This window comes from Crocodylus porosus, unplaced genomic scaffold, assembly GCF_001723895.1.
Source record: "Crocodylus porosus isolate Cpor-Errol unplaced genomic scaffold, CroPor_comp1, whole genome shotgun sequence".
Taxonomy (NCBI): Eukaryota; Metazoa; Chordata; order Crocodylia; family Crocodylidae; genus Crocodylus; species Crocodylus porosus.
In genome coordinates, this window is record NW_017728947.1 from 109,980,546 (window position 1) to 109,996,863 (window position 16,318).

The 16,318-nt window shown below is 43.8% G+C and overlaps 1 protein-coding gene across 3 annotated transcripts in view; it reads left to right on the forward strand.

Annotated features, from left to right (window-relative positions):
* Window positions 1–16,318, forward strand: part of LOC109320687 (leucine-rich repeat-containing protein 9-like) — a 70,827-nt gene that overhangs the window by 41,126 nt on the left and 13,383 nt on the right. For all 3 annotated transcript variants that reach the window (XM_019550917.1, XM_019550918.1, XM_019550919.1), the window contains exons 20-28: window positions 277–454; window positions 1,333–1,553; window positions 2,224–2,346; window positions 4,583–4,713; window positions 6,061–6,169; window positions 6,373–6,512; window positions 12,711–12,847; window positions 13,723–13,940; window positions 14,129–14,197. In XM_019550917.1, coding sequence (XP_019406462.1) covers window positions 277–454; window positions 1,333–1,553; window positions 2,224–2,346; window positions 4,583–4,713; window positions 6,061–6,169; window positions 6,373–6,512; window positions 12,711–12,847; window positions 13,723–13,940; window positions 14,129–14,197 — 1,326 coding nt within the window. The remainder of the gene's footprint in view (window positions 1–276; window positions 455–1,332; window positions 1,554–2,223; window positions 2,347–4,582; window positions 4,714–6,060; window positions 6,170–6,372; window positions 6,513–12,710; window positions 12,848–13,722; window positions 13,941–14,128; window positions 14,198–16,318) is intronic.

Below are 16,318 nucleotides of genomic sequence, written 5' to 3' on the forward strand. Positions count from 1 at the left end.
AATTTTCTCAAACAGCTTGCCTAGGATCAAGGTAAGACTAACCGGCCTATAGTTTCCCAGGTCCTCCTTCCTGCCTTTTTTGAAGATGGGAACCACGTTGGCCCTCTTCCAGTCCTCCACAATTGTATTGTGGACCTGTAGCACATTCAGTGTTATTCAGGAAGAGACTCCTATTGATATCAGTGCAAAATGCTGATAGAATTATTGTGATGGCAGCATTTGTCAGAATTAAATTTCAGATAGATTGACTGACTGAGACTTTTTCTTTTAATTCAGATCACTGTCTTAGATTTTGATGGACAACATCTCTCCAAAATTGCCAACCTGGAGAAACTGGGGAATTTAAAATGGGCATCTTTTAGCAACAATAATCTAACTAAAGTAGAAGGATTGGAATCTTGCCTTAACCTTGAAGAGCTCACGTTGGATGGAAACTGCATTTCAAACCTAGATGGTACTGTACTGAGAAAGTTAATTTAAATCAAGACATTTAAGTTGGGCACAATCGAAACATTTCCACTCTAGTGTCTTTTTATTTTTATTGCTTTCTGAACTGTATGATTTAAAGTTTTCAGGTTAAAAAATAAATGATCTCTATTCATAGTTAGTAGGGTCAGAAGGAACCTAAGTAGATCATCAAGTCTGACCCCCTGCCATGGGCAGGAAAGGATGCTGAGGTCAAACGACCCCAGCTAGGTGATTATCCAGCCTCCTTTTGAAGACCCCCAGGGTATTTCTTGTGATGAATCTTTGACAGAAACAAAGAAAAGAGGTGAGGCAGAGCAACTGTGTTTCAAAAAAGCAAAGTCTAGGTCTTTACATCAAAAAACATTTTTAGGTTTGGATGCATGTGCACTTTTAGTGTACAAACTTGCTGTAGCCTGTAGACTCGGTACAAGAAATATAACAGTTCCTGTGATAGCTGGAATCTCTTTGGTCATTAATCTCTAAAATGTGATGGTAATTAACTAAGTTATAAAACATTCACTTTTAAATGGAGAGATTTATGTGTGCAAACTCTGAGATCCAATGTTCCAGTAACCCTGGGGCAGTTGTTATATCCTCCTCCAAACTTCCACATCCCCTTTGCTTCAAAGCCTGTCCCAAGGACTTCTGCTGGTGCTTTAAGGGTGATGCCTCTCTCTAGTGGTCTCTCCCTAGACAGTCTTTGGGCTGCCAGGAGAACAGGCCATCAGTGGTCCCTTCTGATCCTGCTGGTATCAGACCCAGGTAGCAAAATCATATTGCATGTAGCTTGTTTTACCATCTCAGTTGCCCATTCCGTTTGCTTTTCACTGTAGTCTGTTAAGGATATCTCCTTTATTTTCCCAGGAATTTCAAAACTCACCAAACTAACACGACTTAGTGTAAATAATAATCTTCTCATCAGCCTGGAGAGACATGTGTTTGACAACCTGTCTCATCTTCATTACCTCTCTCTTGAGAGCAACAGAATCACGTCATTGGCTGGTTTGCAGAAAGCCTATCCACTAATAGAACTCTACATAAGCAATAACTATGTATCTACCAACCAAGAGATATATCACTTGAAGGTAAGGTGGCTGCTGTTGCTTTAGGTTTGGGGAAAAGCAGGGAACAAACTTGCAAATTGCTCTTTACTAATTACCTTATACCTCCTATAAATGTCGGCAGCCATGTTAACAAGTGATTGCCTAAATTGTCCCTGCAAGGCTTGCATTTGTCCATTTTTAAAAATTGGACCCATGATAATTGTCCTTAAGACCCTCTAGTCTGATCTTCCGTCTAGATTTGTGTGCTCAGCACTGGGAAGGAGGTACTGAACACATCAGGATTGGGCTAAAAATTATCTTCCCTTAGCCACCCACTCTGCACATCAGATGCAGTCAGTGAATGCTACCAGGAACCAAGTCCAAGGCTCAAGCATTATTAACTTAATAAGAGACTGAAGGCCTGATTTTCATTTACATTCAGATCCTTTAGCAGACTGGTAAGGCAGAATTGCTTTAAACAAAGTACAAGCATAATTTATACCTGCTTTACGCAGCCAGATGGATATCAAGTGGCCTAAGTGTAAATGAGAAGGCCTGGGTTTTATAAAATGTTGTTGCAAACTTGATACATGGATGTGTGAGCTGAAGAAAGGATTACAGGCAAACATACAGAGCAGCCTGAATGTCTTTGCTCACTAATGTTTGGAGTGATGATAATAATAAGGCTTAATCTGTGTATTTTTTTTCTTAGGGTTTAATTAATCTGATAATACTGGACATGTATGGTAATCTAATTGTGTGGAAACAAGATAACTACCGCTTGTTCGTAATTTTCCATCTCGCATCACTCAAAGCCTTAGATGGTGTTGCTGTTGTAAGTTATTGTATGCATCCATAATCTTGTTAAAACAATTTTTTTCTAAATCAAGACCATTGCCTATCACACTGACCAGTATTCTCACTGCTTCCTAGTATTCCCTCATCTGTCTCTATTCAGCTTTTGACTCTTGTCTTATACTTAGGTAGCAAGCTCTGTAAGGCAGAAGCCATCTTTCCATTTGTACAGCACCTTGCGCCATAGGAACCCTACTCCATGATTATTAGCAATCCTAGGTGCAGCAGCGACAGTGATGCATGAGCATCTTGAAAAATTCTAACACCTACTAAATCAGTCTAATATAATAAAAGCTGTAGTACTTCCATCTGTGTGTCTGTCTGTATGTATGTCTGTAACGCTCCAGGCCAGGTGGCAATTGACCCAGAGCATTAGGGCAGACACACAGACAGACAGGAGGGAGGGGGAGGCAGTTGGGGCCATGGAGGGTGGGGCACACAGCCACAGGGGGCAGGGAATATAGCCGCAGGGGGTAGGGCATGCAGCTGCAGGGGACAGGGCAGGGTCTGCAGCTGTGGGAAGGTGGGGTGCACTGCCGCAGGGCGCGCGGCCCTATCCTAGCCCCGTGTCCGCATGCCATGCGCCCCGCAGCTGCATGCTCCGCCCCATGTGACAATGGACAAGGGGTGCGCAGGGTGCATGGTATCAGGGAGCAGGGCAGGGCCATGGGGGCGGCTGGGGTGGGACATGCAGCCAGGGGCCGTATAGCTGCAGCCAAGGGGTACACATCCACGGCAGCACGGCCAAGGGGCATGGGGCATGTGGCCATTGGGGGCAGGGCATGTGGCTGCAGTGTACAGCCAAGGGACATGCAGCCAAGGGGCCTGGGGTATATGGCTGTGGGGTGTGCAGCCATGGAGGGTGGGGCACATAGATGTGGCATGCAGTCGCAGGGCGCGTAGCCACGGCTGTGCAGCCAAGGGGCGCGAGGTGTGTGGCCACAGCACTGCAACCAATGGGCATGGGGCGTGCTGCCACGGTAGGTGCGGTGTGTGACTATGGGGTGTGCAGCCATAGGGCCCATGGCCACCCAGTATACAGTGGACCATGCTGCCATGGGACGTGGCACCACTCCCCTCCCTCCCTTCCTCCCTGCCACCTCCCCTCCCTGCCCACTGCTGTGGGGGGCACTGTCTGGCAGCTGCAGCCGCTGCATATAAGCTTCCCTCCCCCCTCCTTCCTGGGAGGTGGCATGGGGTGAAGTGGCAAGAGGTGGGGAGGGGGAGGTGCATGGGGCTGGATGCGGAGCAGCAGGGGGAGGTGGGGAGCGGGGCTGAACCAGTGGGAGGTGGCGGAAAAGGGGCTGGACCCAGAGCGGCGGTGGGAGGGGAGGGAATGTGGCCCGACCTGGAATGGTGGCGGGAGTGGGGGGAGCAGGGCTGGACCCAAAGCAGCGGAGGGGGAAGTGGGGCTGGACCACAGTGGGGGGATGGGGCTGGACCCAGAGCGGCAGGGCAAGCAGGGGAGCAGGGCTGGACCTGGAGCAGCAGGGTGAGGAGGGGAGCGGAGCCAGACGAGGAGCAGCAAGGGGAGCAGAGTTCGACCTGGAGTGGCGTGGAGTGGAGTTACAGCAGGGATGGAACTGGAGCAGCAGGGGAAGGGGCAAGCAGTCCCAGACCTGCAGCAGCGGGAGGAGGGTGCAAAGCCAGATGCAGGGCTCTGTCTCTGCCCCCCTCTCTCCCCATCATTCTTGATGGACATTTTGCTAGTTAACTAATAATGTTATCGTCTACGCCACAACTCTGTAGTTTAGCACATGGATGTTTGTCATTAACCTATTCAGTAAAAATATAGCCAATATAACATTAGTGTCTTAAAGCCAAATCAGGGTAGGCAACCCCCATCGTATGTGCCATTGCATGGCATGTGAAGGCATTTTGCTTGACACGCATGCCTTCAGACAGGGAAGGGGCTGGGGCTGCACTATCACAACAAGAATCAGGGCCCTGGAGGCTCTCCCAATGTCTGCCCCTGGCACGCCAAAATCTTACAAGTTGAGGTTGCAGGTGTTGTTGGCACTCTGCCCAAAAACATTGCTGATCTGTGAGCTAAATTATAATTTTGAAGGCATCTTTATATCAAGGTCTGATTTTTCAGGTCCTTATCATTTTTTAAAAATGACAGCATTAGCTGAAACTTTACATGCCTGCAATATTATGGAGGTCCTAGGTCTGCATTAATACAGCAGAGTTCACTTTTAAATGTCATCCTGCAGGAGCCAGCAGAAGTCGAGAGTGCCAAGGATTTATTTGGTGGTAGACTGACTTGTGATACTATTGCAGAAAGATTAGGGCATTCCAACTTCACTAAAATACAAGAATTAAACTGGACAAGCTCCACTATCAGGTACAGTAATTTTCAAAAGTGTCACTGATATGGTAAAAATAGCATTTACTATGATGGTTAGGAAAATATAACAAAGCAGAACCTGTGCTTAGTTTTTGCAGCTCATATGTGCAGCTGTTTATGGGTAAAATCTTCATGTCTTATCCACAGAGTTGGTATGTCATAGCTCAAACAGAATACTTTTGCTCAGGGTTGGTGAGGAAATGGTCTCTGTCTTCAGATGCTTCTCTTCTCCAGACAAGGATTTGCGCTGACTTTGCACATTTTGGATGGGCATCTGGGCAAGTGACTTCTTGTGGTCAGAAAAGCTGTATTTGCCTTAGCTGATTCCTGTTCTGATCCATCAGAAATCTAGCTAAAAACCTATGCAGAAAACTGGCACATTGGGCACAAATATTTTTGTGTTGCTATTTCCTGTGTTATGAAGGATCCATGTGATGTTATTCCATCCTGCATCTAAACGCACGTCAGTAAATCCTCAAGGGCACTCACTTCTGAATGATCAGAGAATACTTGCACTACATGCTTTTTCACGTACCCCAGAGTATAAGAATGCCTATTCATCGGGCCATACGCTGCCCTACTGCAGCACACACATCACCTACCAACATTTACACTTTGCCAGCTTTCATTTGTAGTGACAACCACAGGGAAAGCATTTCTGTGGTCTGCATAGACATGTTGGTCCTCTGACAATTGTTTTTTCTCTCCTGGTTTCTTAAAGTGAAAGAACCTCAGTAAAGATGATTATAACAATTGACTCTTAGCCTTTGGTCTTATATGGCCCAGAAGGGTTTCACTGAGGGCTAATACCCCATTTCCATTGACACCAGTGGCAAAACTTCAGTTGTCTACTAATCGAGTTATGACTGTGGCCATTTTAATTAAACCCTAGTGGGGTTATATGGGTTTAATTGAACCCTAGTGGATTTATTATTCATCCCATATGTGAATTAGCCAGAGTTTACCAGGCACTGTGGAGGGTAGCAGTGATGGTGACTCAGGGCCAGGGTTGGGGCATCCATCCGGATGCAGAGCCCATGCAGCAGGCTCATCCCTTGGTTCTGGGCTGAGGGGGGTGGATTTCTCCTCACCAGGTCTGCACTGCTCATATATTGCCCTCAGAAAGTCCAGTTAGTTCGATTATGTGAACAAAACAGATATTTGCCTTTAATGTGGGCATTAGTTAACTCTTGCTGACTGCTCTTAAGGAAATAAAAGGGTGTGTTTGTTGTATGGAAGATGTTAGCTTTCTGGTGAGTAACACAACACAGGCGGGCTTGTTTAGGTCACGTGTCTGCGTCAGCTTCTACTTTTATCTTTCACTGTGTTCTTGACTCAATTCAGAACAGTGGATTTGGTGCCAGCCGATCAATTTAGAAACGTCTGCAATGTGAATTTGCAGAACAACAATCTCACCTCTTTCAGTGGCTTAGTCTTCCTGCCTAGTGTCAAGGTGAGTTAGTCACATATTCTGTCCTTTTATTCCCTGTTTTTCTAGCGGTGTTCTTTATAAACTGTTTTCTCTTTTGTAAAGTTCCTAATCTCTCTTATTCCTGCCTGTCAGATTTTTTTTTTCAAAATAATGACCAGACAGCAGTGGAATATCTGTATTACATTAATTGTGTCATAGCCTAACAATGTGGTTTGCTTATGCAGGTATTGTGTCTGAACTACAATCATATTGAGTCCATAATGCCCAGACAAAGGTCCCAAAGCCATTTAACAAACAGGCAGCTGCTGTACCAGAAAGTGACCTCTAGTGGCTATGGGCAGCAAGGACTTTCTAAAGGAAGCAGGTAGAGTCACATTTTACAATGACTTCTTATTAGTCCTTTCTTCTGTTACTGAAAAAGGAGAGCCCAAGGGGTCTGAAAAACTCTCTTCTCCCCACCTTGCTTGGGCTGTATTCTGATTAGGACAGGGCCTTCTGCACCCTGCCACTCTCACCCCTGACGTGTGGGAGCACACAGACAGATCCTTTGTGGGGCAGCTGGTTGATTCATTTCCTCCATCCTGAGTTACTGAGGTGGTGGGACCACTAACAGTGCAGCATGGTGCTTCCCTCCCTGCTGTCTTCAGGAGACAGAAGTGTGTCATTCTCAGTCAGTAACATCAGTGGCTGCTCAGGCTTCTATCACCAGCTCTATGTTCTGACCCAGCTTGGTAAACTGAGGCACTGAGAGCCTGAGTGATGGTTGTGCAGAACGTTTTTGGCAGAGGAAAAGCTCTTTGCTGAAACCCCACTACTGCCTCTCAACACCTTCTAACCTTTTGGAAAACAAGTTAGGTACCTGTCTTCTCTGCTCCCATTCTCCTTGTATAGCACAGCATAACTGCCTATGTCAGTGGCTCTCAATGGTTTTTAGGCTCAAGGCACCCCTTTTCAGACCCAAGGCACTGCTTGGAAAATGCCAGTTCTTAGTTTACACTCATTTTTTCACTATGGATAACTAACACAGCGATTTTTCTAATGCAGAGAACTCAGAAAGACCACGGCAGGTCAGAATTTTTTTTTAACATTATGGATCCTTATTTTAAATCTTTTGGTTTATCTTGTGAAGCATGTTTGCACCCCTACCTGCTAACCTGCAGCACCCCTAAAAGGATCTCAAGGCACCTCAGGGTGTCATAGCACCCTGATTGAGAGTCATTGGTCTAAGTATAGCATGGAACGTTCCTGCCTGCCTCTGAAGCATCTGGTATTGATTGATCCTTAACTCAGTCCCTCTGCCTGGTATGCGATGTCATGTTTGTCAATCAACAGTTAAGCTCATTCTGTATTTGAAATCAGTAACAAAAACTGTATACAATGACATGACAGTATTGAAAGGTCATACTGACCCCTTAGAGCAGGGGTGGGCAAAATGCGGCCTGCAGGCCGGATGTTGCCTGCCAGGCCATTCTATCCGACCCATGGGGCCCCTAAAAAATTTAGAAAATTTCTATTTATCTACCCCTGGCTGCCTGTCATGCAGCCCCTCAATGGCTTGCCAAAACTCAGTAAGCGGCCCTCCACCCAAAATAATTGCCTGCCCCTGCCTTAGAGCCTGGTGTGTGATAACTCAGCTTGCCTTATGCATGTAAGTATCCTGATAGCAGTCACAATCAGTTAGTAGAATCAGCGAGCTTCATGCCTTAGTGACTCATTCATGCTGCAGTAAGTTTTTATAAAGGTATTTACAGCCTCATCCACATTTCCTCCCTGATCCTTCATTTAGTCCTGGCAGCCATTTATCCTGCCAATAACCCTCTTCTGTGCCCGTCTCACAGATATGCCTCTGTTTCTCACCCTCTGGAGCAGACATCCACAAAGCTTTTTTACATTCTTTTGACATCAACACATTAGGTCAGCTCATGTCCTGAAGAACATTTCCAAATCAGCTTTCAGTTTACAGTCCTTATTTTTGCATTCTAAGAGGATTGAAACTTCAGGCACATGTCAAAGCTCATTCAGTCAGTGCTTTACTGCTCTGACAACGACCACAGCCAGTTTCACTACAGTCCTATCAGACAGGCTGTGCGGAGTTGCTACCCAGGGTTCCCATCCTACTTTTTAGTGAATATTATTACAGTTCCAGAACATCACAGAGAGATGTAAGATGTAGCTGCACACGTGTGTACTTCTCAGCCCAGTATTCAGCTCCTCCTTACTTCGTTCGTTGGTGTGTGTTTGGCATCTGCCTGGGTGTATTTCTTGTCCCAGATTTTTCCCTTTCGTTTTGGAGGGTGTGATTATGTGCCTAAATTTTTTTTTTATCCTTTAGGGGGAAAGACACTAGCAGAAGTACATGTGGAGCTGGTTCAGCTCTCCTGTATGTCAGACGATGAGTCTGTTTTCATTTCCATTAGGTTAGGATGCTCATGAGATACTACTGCTTTTTCCTGGTCTTGTGGGCTCATACAGAGGCTCTGATGGAGACAGCTGAGTGTCTCCCCACTAATGCATCACTGGCACTTTTCTAAATGATAAATCTCCTTTCCAAGGGATGTGCTGCCTTCCCAGTGAGGTAATTCAGAGGATCCACACAAAAGCCTCACACTGCTAAAGCTGCCCACTCTTCCTATCCAGAGGCCACAGCATCACTCTGGGTTGTGCAGTGGGTTTCATTAACCCCAATCTCTGTTTCCCCGTCCGCACAGAGCCTGGTTGTGTGGGCAGGGAAAGTTTGAAGTGTGAGAAATTTCTGACTTTTTCCTTTAGTGATCCTCAGGATTACATAGCCCACTGCATTGGGAGCTATAGCTTCTGTGCTCACATATGACATTCATTGAATCACCTCTTTACTGTTGCTTTATTTGGATTTTATAATGTCACCAACTTCTTAAACAGGAAAACGAGGAATAAAAAATGACTTGCGATGAAATAAACATTGCAATTAACTGTTATTCAAGGGTTTTTAATTAAATTATGAGGAAATTGCTATTGCTTTGGCACATACATTGGGCCTGGTGTATCCCTGATATAACTCCTTTGTCTTCTCGAGTTACATCAGAAGTGAACTTGGCTTATGAACTAATTATCCCAGCCCTCCCGTGAGGTAGATAAGTATTTTCTTCACTGTACTGATGAGACAGAACTGTTATGGCCAACATTTTCCAGAGAGGATTCTGTATTTAGAGGGTTTGTCTGAGTTCCATTTAAGACTGTTGTCACTCATCTAAGTCTGGGATAGGCAAAGACTGCAACACCTAAAATCAGGGGCTACTTTTGAAGCGTTCAGCCCAAGTGACTTGAATTTATAGATTAGGATCAATACTGCAGAATGTTCTTAGTGACTCCCAGGCCATGTCCAGATGAGCACGGCCATGCAATATGTGGTGCCACAAACACATTTGCACCACCCCATACTGCGCATTTAGATGTTCTCCACGGTGCAAGGGAGCACTGCCCATGCGTACGCTGCTCCATCTTTTTTCCTTCTGGGTTTTTTTGACCCTCTTCCCTATAGCATCCAGCATTCAGAGAACCAGGGAGGCCTAGTTTGGAAGCTACATATTTAATACCCATCAGTTGGCCTGCTGTGCATGAATGTACCTGATTCTCTTTGGAACTTGGTTAAATTACTGGTCTCCACAACATTTTGTGACAAGTTTCCCAAGTTAACTCTGTGCTGTGTAACAAATAACTTTCTGTTAGTTTTAAATGTTTCCTTATAAGCTCCTTGTGCACTCTCTGTCTTTTTGATGAAAAGGGGAACCAGAACTGCACACATTATTCAAGGGATGGGTACATCATGGATTTATACTGTGACATAATGACATTTTCTGTTCTGTTTTCTTAACAATTCCTAATGCTCTGTTCACCTTCTTGATGACTACTAACCACTAGGCTGATGTTTTCAGAGATCTATCCACAAGAGCTCCAAGGGCTCTTTCTTCAGTAATAGCCCTTTAATTTTGCCTTTGATAAGGTAAATATATTGAATCCAGTATAATAAGTAATATGCATACTGAGGATGTACTTCCCAGTTCATTAATTCTGGTGCCCCTCCTCTGAATCCTTTCCAATTTTGCAACATCCTCCTTGAAATGTGGACAACAGAACTAGACACACTCTTCCCGTATTAGCCACACCAGTCCCTTTAAACTCTTGCTCAGTATTGCTGTGGCTATACCAGCATGTTGCATTGGCCTTTTTGGTCACAGCATGGCATAGAAGCTCCTGTTTAGGTGATCATTTCACACTCTGCTTCCCAAGGTAACATCCCCATGTTTAAAATTTGGCCTGTATTCTTTGGGCATTTATAGACCTGCTCCAGAAGTGGGAGCAGGGTGTGCTTTAATTAGAGTGGCTCCGAGAGCCGCTCTAATTAAGGTGTCTGGAGCATCATGTGTATCAGCGTCCCCACACTGAATAATGGTGGCAGGGGCATTTTAACTAAAGCTTGTTGAATGAGCTTTAGGTAAAGCATCCCTGCCACCATTTTTCAGCACAGGGACACTGATACATGTGACACTGGAGTCTGCTGGAGTGCAGTAATTGCCATGCTCCAGCAGATGCAATTAATCAAGTCTGCTCTGATGTGCTGTAATTAGAGTGCATCAGAGCAGTCTCACTGCACATGTATAGGTGTCCTTTGTTTCCAGACGCATCATTTTACATGTGGCTGCAATCAAGTGTGGTTTTTTTCACTTGTGCCCAGCTTACCTATGTCAAGAATCTTTCTTTCTCAGTGTTCACAACTCACCAAATCTTTGTGTCATCCACAAACTCCATCAGTAATTATGCTGTTTTCTTCCAGTTCCTTGATATGAAGGTACAGTGGCAAAGGGCCAAGAACTGACTCTGGTAGGACCCACAAAAAATATGTTTGCTCCATGATGCTTCCCCATTTACAGTGACATTATTAGACATTTTAATTAGCTAGTTTTTAATATCTTTATTTTGTGTTTTGTGCCATTGCTGAGTCAAATACCTTGCAGTAGTATGTCAATGTTATATCTTTACCAACAAAGCTTGCAGTCTCATCAAAAAAAGATATCAAGGTTGTTTGATAAGACCTATCTTCGGTAAAGCCATATTGGTTGGCATTCATTGTGTGTCCCCTTTTATTTTCTTACTAGTCCAGTCATGTGTCAACAATTCCAGTATTTTGCCTCAGATCAATGTTGAGCTGACAGGCAGATTTACACTTAGTTTGTAGCATCTATCTTTCTTAAATGAAAGACAACCATTATCTTTGTTTTAGTATTTACTAACTTCCCCAGATTTTTTGAAGATGAGCATTCATGCCTCAGAGAGCTCTTTGACCAGGCCTTCAAGACTTAGGTGCAAGTTATCACATTTGCTCTTTTAAAAACCTAGAACTTTAGTAGCTGTTCTTTAACATCCTCCTCAGTTCCTGTTGGTTACATAGAAAGTTTCAGATGATCATTGTCAGGACAAATGACCTTTACCAAAATACAGACTGGAAGTATGTATTTAATTCTTCAGTCTTTTCTGTATGTATCTGTGATGATAATTCTGTTGCCATCTAGTAATGGAGCAGCACCATTGTTAGGATTCCTTTTGTTCCTAGTACTCTTTATAAACTCATATATTCCCCTTAACTGCTAGCTGCTGATTTCTCCTTCTGGCCTTATGCTACTATTTTTAATTTTCTATGATACCTAACTTCTAATTTTTATCATCATTATCAACTATTTTTAATTCCCTAGAACTTTTGTATACTTCTTTCTCAGTTGTGGGACTGTAGCTTTTTTTAGGCTCTTAGTAAAATATCCACAAGTGGGTACAAATCAACATTCACTTCTTTTCTCTTTAACTTTGTTTCTCCAGCTGATTCAGCTCACAGTTATCTTCAGCTTGGTAAAACCAGACTTTTTGAAGCACCATGTATATGCTGATACTTGATTGGGTTGTATTCTGCTTGCACACAACCAGGATAGTGAAGTCACCATCAGTAGTACCAATGCAACAACACACCTCAGTGAAAACTGAGTTTGCTCAGTACCTTGTAAAGTTAACGGGGTCATCATGAGACGGTGGCAAAGGTGCAATAAGACCCCTGGACTGCAGCATTTTTCTCAGTCTGCCTGATTATGGGTCAGGCTTAACAAAAATGAAGCTTTCACAAGCAAAGTAGTAGGATATTGCCTGCTGTTTGGCTGTCATGAGAACAAACCCAAAGTTTGCCATAAATATTTTACTGACTTCAGCAGCAGTTTCCAGCTATTTCCTTTATACATGCTCAGGCTGCCGTGGGCAGAAGAGTGGTTTTCCATGTTTGTTTGATGCCTGTGGTCTGCATCCAATTAAACTTGACCAAGCTTCCCAGCATGGAAGTCTGCCTAAGCCTAGTGTAACTCCAAACACTAGATTCCTTTCAGCGCTTGTTAGACTTTGTGTAGGAACCTGGCATCACTTATATTCAACCTGGTCCAGTTGGTAGATCCCTATTTACCACCATGTAATTACTCCAATTGGTATGTATGGGAGGGTTACAAAATGGGAACAAAATGAACTTATATTTCTATTTTCTATACTGTTGTAGGGATGCAGGATTTGGTGAAAACCTGCCTCCAATAATGCAGAGTTTAGAAGTTCTGCATTTGGGCTACAATGGAATTAGCAACATGACCCAGCTGCAGCTCAGTAGATTGAAAAACCTGAAGTTTCTCTTTTTACAGGGTAAGTAATAACAGCATTTTTGTTGCCATTATTTAATGTTCTGCAGTGTATTGTTACACCGCTTTGGCCATAGGAGAATTGATGGATGGTTCCATATTCACTCAGTATAGGTTGGGTGTTAGATTAGGAAGGCTTAGTCCCTGTACTAGTGCTGTAAGAAAGAGAACACATGTGGGACTGCCCTCACTTATGCCATTGACAAAAGGTGCTTTACATATAGAACAGCAGACCTCTGCCTTGCACTGTCATTAAGTCTCCCTACCCTGGGAAGAGAAGGGGAAGCTAACGTAGAAAAACTCCTCTTCCAGCTTTTTGCCAGCAGCTGGTTCTATGCTGAGGAAATTCCCTGCTGACTAACTGTAGTTAGAATGTGGCCTCTCTGGATCTCATTTAAGAATGTAGCCCACAGTTCTTGTTGCCACATGTAGCCCCTAAGGCATCACTAGGACTACATATAAGAGCTAGTGCTCTGCTTTGTTCCAAGCGCTTGCAAGATTGGACCCTTAGCTAAGACAGAGAGAGATGCTGGCATGTGTGGCAGGCACTACCTTACTAGCTACAACCATTTCAAAGAATTTAAGCAGCCATAATGACTTATCTGTGGCTTGTTCTTCAGGATCCCCAGTATTAATTAGATAATTTGCTTTATATAGAGCTCACCAAAGCAATTTCTATCATTGGTTTCTGCATCAGAGCACCCAGTGGAGTTGGAAGGTGGTAGATTGAATATGGATTAACAAAGAAAGACCTGTTTATACACTGTTCAAGTAATCTAGGAAGCTTATAGGTTGCTTTGGCTGAAGATTGTTTTTTGGGTAACACTGAATGCCAGGTATATTACATCTCACTCCCTACTGTTACTGCTGGCCCAACAGGTAATGAAATCAGTCAGATTGAGGGGCTTGAGGGCCTACAGCTTCTGGAGGAGCTGGTGTTGGATCATAACCGCATTAAAACGATTTTGGAAAGCTCCTTTGCTAAGCAGAGCTCCCTTTGTGCACTTCACCTGGAGGAAAACCGAATACGAGAGCTGAACAATTTGCAGTCGTTGGTAAAACTGCAGAAACTTTTCCTGGGATATAATAAAATCCAGGTACAGTGTGTTAGTGTTGATACTGTAGATTCAGTGGACCAGAGGTTGCAGCTCCTACTCAGGCCAGCTCCCTTTACTTTCAGTGGACTTTTCTGAGCTAAGACCCCTGCATTTGCTCCAATGTGTATTAATTAACTGTAAGACTTGAAATGTCTTGGCAATAACTTTCTTTTTTAACATTTGAACAGGAACTGTCTGAACTGGAAAAACTTGAAGTTATTCCTAGCCTTAAAGAGCTTTCAATATCTGGAAATCCAGTGAGTATGCATAAACTAGGGGCACATTTCAGTTAATGTTCTGGGTAATCACCCTTCTGATTCATTTAAAAGTATTAAGAATTTCTCTGTAGTTAACTACAAAGTTTCATTTCTCCCGCAGTTTGAGGGACGTGGTCCTGTGCTCCCTGGAAATTTCCAGGCAGGATCAGGACTCTTGAGCCTTGAGTGCACTTACAGAGATGCGCCCCAGAGATTCCTGAGGGCACATCTCTGCAAGTGGGGAAACCTTGGCTTTCCCTGCTTATAAAGACATGCCCTGAGATTTACAGAGATGAGTCCTGGGCAGAGGAGAAAGCCAGGCAGAGGCTTCCAGGTCTTGAGAGACCCAATCCTGTGTGAGAATTCCTGGGTACGCAAGATCGGGCCCCTCAAGCCCACAGAATACCTGCTCAGGGCAGCCAGAGAGCATAGGTAGCTCCAGGCTGCTCATGCTCTCGCACCATAAAGCAAACAGATATCTGTCACTAAATAGCAGCACAACTTGATACCACCTTCATCACAGCCATGTATTTGGAGCATTTGTGGCATGGCAAGGGACATCAGTTTGCTTGGGCTTGTTGCTGCCTTAAAAATGTTCATAGCAACACAAAGGTGAAGAAAGGCAATGTCTGTTTTCACCGTCAGTGTCTGTCACAGTGGCAGAGCAATTTGAATGCAAGAATTCATGTGTTTTGCTGCAAGATAAAAAAAAGTTTGTGTTTGCACATGTGTGCTGTGGTAGTGAGTTGTCTTTTCCATATTCCAAAAATAGGTCATATTTTGGAACCAGAACATAGTTTGATAAAGAAGATCTGAATTTTTTTTAATATAAAAAATATTCCGCAACTATATTTTTGTTCATTTATATAACTCCACTCATAAAAGGTCTCTATGAAATGCTTATTTTTTCCCCCTAACTCTGCTTTTATTTTTCAGTTTGGTTAGACTTGTTTTGCGTTTTCTTTCTTTGGGAACATAACATTTAGAAGAATATAATACAGAGCGGATGAAGTTGTCACCAGGCTTTTCCACCTCTGTAGAAAAGCCTACAAAGATGTAACTCTGGTCCCTGTCAACATTTATGCATGTGACTGGATCCATTCAGTCAAACACAAAACTATTGACTTCAAAGGGGTGGGTTTGAATGCAGTGGGACCAACAGTTTGAGTAAGTTTTATAGGATCTCAGTTTATGTATTTGAGGTGCTTTAGAAGCGTCAGAATTAAAAGTGTCATCAAGCAAATGCTTTTCAGCTGTGAACGGAAACTGGAAATAAGTTTGGCTTCTAATAAGAAATAGACTTTGGTTCCATCAATGTGGATCTCAGCTATGAATCCTGTCCATGGCACTTATTGCCTTTCATAGGCCACTAGGCATCAGGATCTGAGGGCGTTTTTACACATGCTGTGGGCAGGGGGTGAGGGTGCTTTAATTAGAGTGGCTCCAACAGCTGCTGTAATTAAAGCACCCACAACCTCTTATGTACCAGCATTCCCACGCTTCAAAATGGTGCCAGGAGCACATTAACTAAAGCTTGTTTGATGAGCTTTAGTTAAAGTGCCCCTCAGTTAATCAAGTCTGAGACATTCTATGATACTTTCTGACAAGGGGGAGTATTATAGGAAGGCACTGAAGGACTTGGCACTCAAGTGATTTTAGCCTATGTCATCAATTCAAAGTGGGCAGATTACTATCATGGGTGAAAATAGAGCCCATGCCCTAGCCCAGGATGAAAACACCCCTTCACATTTCACATACTGAGAAGAGGAACTACAAGCAAGACTTCAGGCAAACTCTTCAGAGTAGCCTACCCAACAGGGCTATGCACTCTGTTTCTGGAGCAGGGTGGAAATGCCATTTGCTTATCAACACTAGCTCCTAGAGTCGTGAGATTTTTTTTCCAAACAGTCTCTGCCAGAGCTATATGACAAAGGTAAATGGATGAAGACACAGCAGTCCCAACTCCTAGCAAGCTGGAGTTCTAGCAAAAAAACAAACCTGGCTGCAATGTGTGAAGGACCTGGACAACAAACAAGAGCTCAACGAAGGCCAGCAGCATCAACTCCTACCCACATGTTCTCACAAGATTATTAAAGAGGCCATCCTTAATGGACTGGCTGA